This window comes from Acomys russatus, chromosome 3, assembly GCF_903995435.1.
Source record: "Acomys russatus chromosome 3, mAcoRus1.1, whole genome shotgun sequence".
In the NCBI taxonomy this organism is placed as follows: domain Eukaryota; kingdom Metazoa; phylum Chordata; class Mammalia; order Rodentia; family Muridae; genus Acomys; species Acomys russatus.
In genome coordinates, this window is record NC_067139.1 from 46,115,276 (window position 1) to 46,118,570 (window position 3,295).

At 42.0% G+C, this 3,295-nt stretch overlaps 1 protein-coding gene across 1 annotated transcript; it reads left to right on the top strand.

The window, feature by feature from the left end:
* The first annotated feature begins 2,544 nt into the window (after window positions 1-2,544).
* On the top strand, window positions 2,545-2,941 carry LOC127187028 (protein BEX4-like). Its single transcript, XM_051143283.1, has one exon. The coding sequence runs from the start codon at window positions 2,570-2,572 to the stop codon at window positions 2,924-2,926; it is 357 nt and encodes a 118-aa protein (XP_050999240.1). The 5' UTR covers window positions 2,545-2,569; the 3' UTR covers window positions 2,927-2,941.
* The last annotated feature ends 354 nt before the right edge of the window (window positions 2,942-3,295 follow it).

Sequence of the window (3,295 nt, forward strand, 5' to 3'; positions counted from 1 at the left end):
TTTCTTCCTGAGAAAAAGGTTGTTCTGCCATAGTCTATTCAGAAACATTCCTCATCTGGCAGTGCCATACAGAAGACAGTCAGGAATGAAAAACGGAGAAAGAATGACAGGTATTTTTGAGGAAAGCGAAATATTCTAGATCATCTTAGTCTAGCATGACAGGAAGGTGGCCTTTGCAATTGTAGTAGGTAGGAAGCTTGTGTTTCATGAAGCCAGAAGTTGGAACTGTACAATCAAACAGCTCCAAAATGTCCAAGACCACTTTGGACGGCCTGAGAGTGGATTACACAAAAAACTTTCTATGGAGAGGGCTTGCCTGGCATGAGATCAGATGGATGACACCAGATATGGCAGGCTATCAGCAGCTAGTGTGAGTTTGAAGAAAACAAATTAGAAGTGGTACATCAGTATAACATGAGCAAAACCTGGGGGGAGACAATGGGCATATTACCCAGAATAAAGAGCATGGCCTCTGTAGACATCACCCTCACAAAAATACTGGAGAGAGGTGTGCTTTTTTTTTTCTTGGTACACTGACTTTCGTGGATTTAATTGGTTTGGGAAAAGACATTTAACATTACAATCTGGATGGGACCATCCATCAAGATAATTTAGGAGGAAATCTATCATTTAAAAAAAAAATTGTCTTTCTAGGGCTGGAGAAACGGTTACTCGAGAAAAGGGCTTACTACAAAAGTACCCTCGGCATCCACATTACAGACAGGTGCGGGACTGTGCAGCTGCCATCCCAGAAAAGGGAGCATGGAGGAGGCAGATCCCAGGGGCTTGGTGGCCAGCCAGTCAGGCTGCAGGCTCAGTGAGAGAGAGAGAGAGAGAGAGAGAGAGATCCTGTCTCAAAATCCAACATCAATCGTAGGCCTCCACATGAATATGCATGGGCAAGTGAACACACACACACACACACACACACACACACACACACTTTGCTAATTACTATTTGAAAAATAAATAAGATTTCCAATTAGAGAGAGACAAGGCAGAACCACAAAAATCTCTAATTTCCCAACAAAAGAAAAAGTAGAGGAAGAGGAATATATAAATGTCTTCTGCTAAAATTCACACCCGCAAAGGCTACAAAATACACTGCATCCATCAAATACCTTACAGCTGATAAGTGGAGAGCCTTAGAAAGCTTACAGTTCAAAACATAAACTAAAGCAACACACAGGTTGTCTCAAAAATCGGTCAGATGTTACTGCAGTTGCTGACCTCAGCTGCACGCTGCTTCCTTGCTTCAAGACAGAGCGCCAGCTGATCATGAGCTTCAAGTTCTAATTTCTGAAACATCTACAACCATTTCTCATCTATTGGAATGCAAATTGTACAGAATGTCCGAGATGACAAATCAGAGCCGTGCTTTAGAATGTTTAGGAGCAATGTCTTCTGGTAAGGCAGGTAAATTATGAACTAGAACAAGGCAGCGGTACTAAAACTCACTCCATCATGTCCCTGGAAATGTTCACAGTCATTTTTGGCAATAAGTTACTCCAAGCTAAGGGTTGACTTTGTGCATTGGGAATGATGTTTCTGTATCAGCAAAAAGCATCTTCAAGAAAGAGATGGTTGCCATATTAACACGTTCTAAAAAGCCTGTGGTCCGAGAATGGTCCACCTGCTGGGGTTAAAAATGGAAGGATTCTTTCTGGTGAACTCTTTGTTGCTACGATGGTGGGCAAAGGGAATGTTGGCTGCAGTTTCAGCCATTGTCCCTCCAGTCATTCTAGATAGGAATTGTCTGAATGATGCCTTGATTGCAACTAATTATCTCCGCTCCAACCAGAGCGTTGACAGGCAGCCAGCTCTGACTCTCTGGTGAGGGTTGGACTCTGAGCAGCCTTGCTGCCGCCAAGTGCACTCTTTCTTCAGTCAGCTCTCACCAGGACCATCTGAGATACTGTTCTAAAGCAGGCTTTGAATTGCTAGCTCCTAACATTAAAAGTCACCCTATCAGAGTTAGGACCAAAATCAACCTATGTCCTAACAATTTAAAAATCATGTGCTGATTATTTTATAAACATTCATTTAATATTATAATACTGTTTCAGTTATTAAACTTTAAAATTTTCCTTAATTCATGTACACTGTGTCTTTACATTCATTGAATATATAGTTCCATTTTTTTTTTTTTTCCTGAGCAGCAGATATACATCACAGTAGTGATTTTCCACCAGGAACGATTTATCTTGCAGGGGACATTTTGATGGTCAAACTGGAAAGAAGCAACTAGCATCTAATGCTACACATTCCTCTGTGGCACAGGACATGTCCTAATTAACAGTCCCCGAATTCAAACAGTGCCAAGGTTCAAAAACTCTGCGATAAAATGATTTTTTTTTTTTTTTTTTTTTTTTTTTTTTTTTTTTTTGCCCTCCAGCCCGCGGTCGATGGCAGAAGCACCTGTTCCTGGCGGCGCAGCTCCGGGCGGTGCAGAGCGCGGACAGCGAGGAAAGGAGCAGAAGGAGCGCAGCAGGTCTGAGGAGCCCAGCTTCGCGGAGCGCCTGGTGGTGAGCGTCTCTTGAAGAAGAAGGCAAAGATAGGCCCAGGAGTAATGGCGTCCAAAAAGCAACAAGTCAAAACGGATCTTGCTGTGGAGAATAAGGAAAAAGAAAACGGAGGGAAGGCCTCCAAGCAAAATGAAGAGGAATCCCACCACCTGGAAGAGGCTGAAAAGAAGAAGCCTGGGGCAAATGTCAGAAGGGGTCGAGTGAGGCGATTTGTGCCTAATTTTCGATGGGTCAAACCTAATCGACATGTTGATGAGAATGAAGGGGCAGAGGATGTCGGGAGATTTGTAGGGCAGGTAGTGAAAATCAAGAGAAAGACTAGGGAGCAACAGGTGAGGCCTCACATGCGTTTCCAAACATCAGAACTTGACAATCATTACGAATTTTGCCTCATACCTTGAAATCTGAGGTTTTCTGAGCTTATAAAATGGCTACTGTTTTACAAGCTTATATTCGGTGAAGTTTCTTCCCTCTCTCTCTCTCTCTCTCTCTCTCTCTCTAAACTTTTGGTGTTTCCACTTAACGGTTTCTATGTAACATTGTTTAATTGTTGCATTTAATTCTAAACATTCCTACCAGCATGACAATTTAACCATTTTAGAAAAAAATCTTTTTCATAATTTGAAATTAATAAAGCAATTTAAAAAGCAAAAACAAATATGATTTTTTAAAAATACAACTTAATGGGCATGAAATGTTAAATCGGCAGCTGTAGTTGTTGATTTGGGCAGCCGATGGATGGCTGCGGGGGTGGAGGAGCAGCTCTGTCT